This window comes from Trichechus manatus, unplaced genomic scaffold (assembly GCF_000243295.1).
Source record: "Trichechus manatus latirostris isolate Lorelei unplaced genomic scaffold, TriManLat1.0 scaffold00250, whole genome shotgun sequence".
Taxonomy (NCBI): Eukaryota; Metazoa; Chordata; class Mammalia; order Sirenia; family Trichechidae; genus Trichechus; species Trichechus manatus.
This window is the reverse complement of record NW_004444186.1, coordinates 657,361-659,238: the sequence shown is the minus strand read 5'-3', so window position 1 is coordinate 659,238 and position 1,878 is coordinate 657,361. Positions and strand designations below refer to the sequence as shown.

At 60.4% G+C, this 1,878-nt stretch overlaps 1 protein-coding gene across 3 annotated transcripts in view; it reads right to left on the bottom strand.

Annotated features, from left to right (window-relative positions):
• The window catches only part of LOC101360029 (acyl-coenzyme A thioesterase THEM4), a 43,395-nt gene extending 42,714 nt beyond the window's left edge, over positions 1 to 681 (bottom strand). For all 3 annotated transcript variants that reach the window (XM_023724577.1, XM_023724578.1, XM_023724576.1), the window contains exon 1: positions 167 to 681. In XM_023724577.1, the coding sequence (XP_023580345.1) occupies positions 167 to 241 (75 nt within the window). In that variant the 5' untranslated portion in view covers positions 242 to 681. The remainder of the gene's footprint in view (positions 1 to 166) is intronic.
• Positions 682 to 1,878: the final 1,197 nt, after the last annotated feature.

Sequence of the window (1,878 nt, the reverse complement as noted above, 5' to 3'; positions counted from 1 at the left end):
CCCAGGGTCACCCACAGGCGGGCCCTCCGCACCCCGGGGCCCACCCCGCTTCCCAGGGTCACCCACAGGCGGGCCCTCCGCACCCCGGGGCCCACTCCGCTTCGCCCGGTCACCCGCAGGCGGGCAGTCGGCACCCCGGACGCACCTCACTTCCCCGGTCTCTCACCGTCAGGCGCGCGCCTCCCGGCCGGCCGTGCGCCACGAGGAGCGGACGCAGGCGCGCGGCGCAGCTTCGCAGCATGGGTCCGAGGGCGCCGCGGGACTCCGCACTCCCCGCCGGTGGCGTACGGGCGGCCGCCTCTCTCCTTCGCCGCCGAAAAGGCAAATTCGTTCACCCACCCGCCTGCTCACCCGCGTCAACCCCGGAGACTCCGTCAACCTGGAGGCAGGCGGGGGCGGAGCCGCTACGCCGGGCCGCGGGTCCCCAAAGGCGGCGGGTCGCGAGGTGAGAAGGCTGCCGGCGTGTCGGGGGAGGGAGGTACGGAGGGCGCCGCCTTTGGACTAACTTCTGGCCTCGGCTTTTTCGTCCGGGTAGACCTTCTCCAGGGCGGCCCAGGGGTTAAAAAGCTCGGCTGCTGAGCTGCTAACCGTTCCGCCGGCGGTTCGAACCCACCAGCTGCTCTGAGGGAGAAAACTGTAGCAGTCTGCTTGCGTAAAGGTTACAGCCTTGGAAACCCTACAGCGCAGTAATACTCGGTTTTATAGGTCGCAAGCTATGAGTCGGAATGACGCTAAGGCAGTGGGTTTGGTTTTAGCGTCTTTGCTTTAGGCCCTTCCGGTACCTTCCGCCGTGGTGGGTGGCCCGGGACCACTTCCGGGAGAGCAAACGCCGCAAGAGGGCGGCTGGCGCTGGGCGAGCGGGGTCTGCGCGTGGCGGCCTCCCTGGACGCACGGGGAGACCGGAAGGCCCGGGCCGCGCCCCGCGCCCCGCGCCCCGCCTCCCGCCTCCAGCCTCCCGCCTAGCCCTAAGTCACGGGCCCCGCTCCAGCCGCGTCCGCATGGCCGTGAGCCTGCGCGCTGCGAATGGCGGGGGTTACCCTTCTCGTCTCCAGCAGGCGGCATTCACTGCTTTCTTGTTGTAAGGCCTTCTGCCTCCCGCAGAAGACCAACGTTCCTCGTGCGGGTAGGAGCGCAGAAAATGGAAATTGCGTGAGTAAAGTGTTCTTGTAGGCCATGGACAAGCCCCTGGTATTGGACTGTATATTGAGCGTCTTCTTGGTGCAAAGAACTTTTATGCAATTAATACGGCACTTTCTTGTCGTTCTCCTCACCCCCCGCCTCGCGCCATACGCGTATTGAACCAAAAACAACAGCAAAACAAAACTATGGCCATCTAGTCCATTCGGAGTGATCCCATGTGTGTCGGTACAGAAGTGATCGCCAGGCCTTTCTTCTGAGGCGCCTCTAGGGTGAGTGAGCCACTAGCCTTTTGGTTAGTAACCCAGCGCTTAACCGTTGGTGCCACCCACGGACTCAGATTATTAGACAGGACCTTACGGCTCCAGGCAGAGTCAAAGCCCCTAAACCAGACTTTTTTCAAACAGGAATGGTGGGAACGTTGGTAGGGTGTGTGGGTTGACTTCTAAGTGTCCATCCCTGGCTTCGGAGTCAGACCTCGGCTCAAACTCCCCCTCCATCACTGACTATCATCTTTTACAGACTCTTTAATCTCTCCTGGCTTCTGTTTCTTCATCTGTGAAATGCTAGGGTTGTTGTGAGTACCAAAGAGAATGTATTTCAAGTTTTACTATTCTCTTTCAGTTATGGATGGAGTCAAGAAGTTAGAAGTGAGAGATGTTATCCACTTCCAAGGAAAGTGCCCCTAAGCCAGGGAAGTGCTCATACCCTCTCATAGAATCCAATTGTTAAAATGTTAAG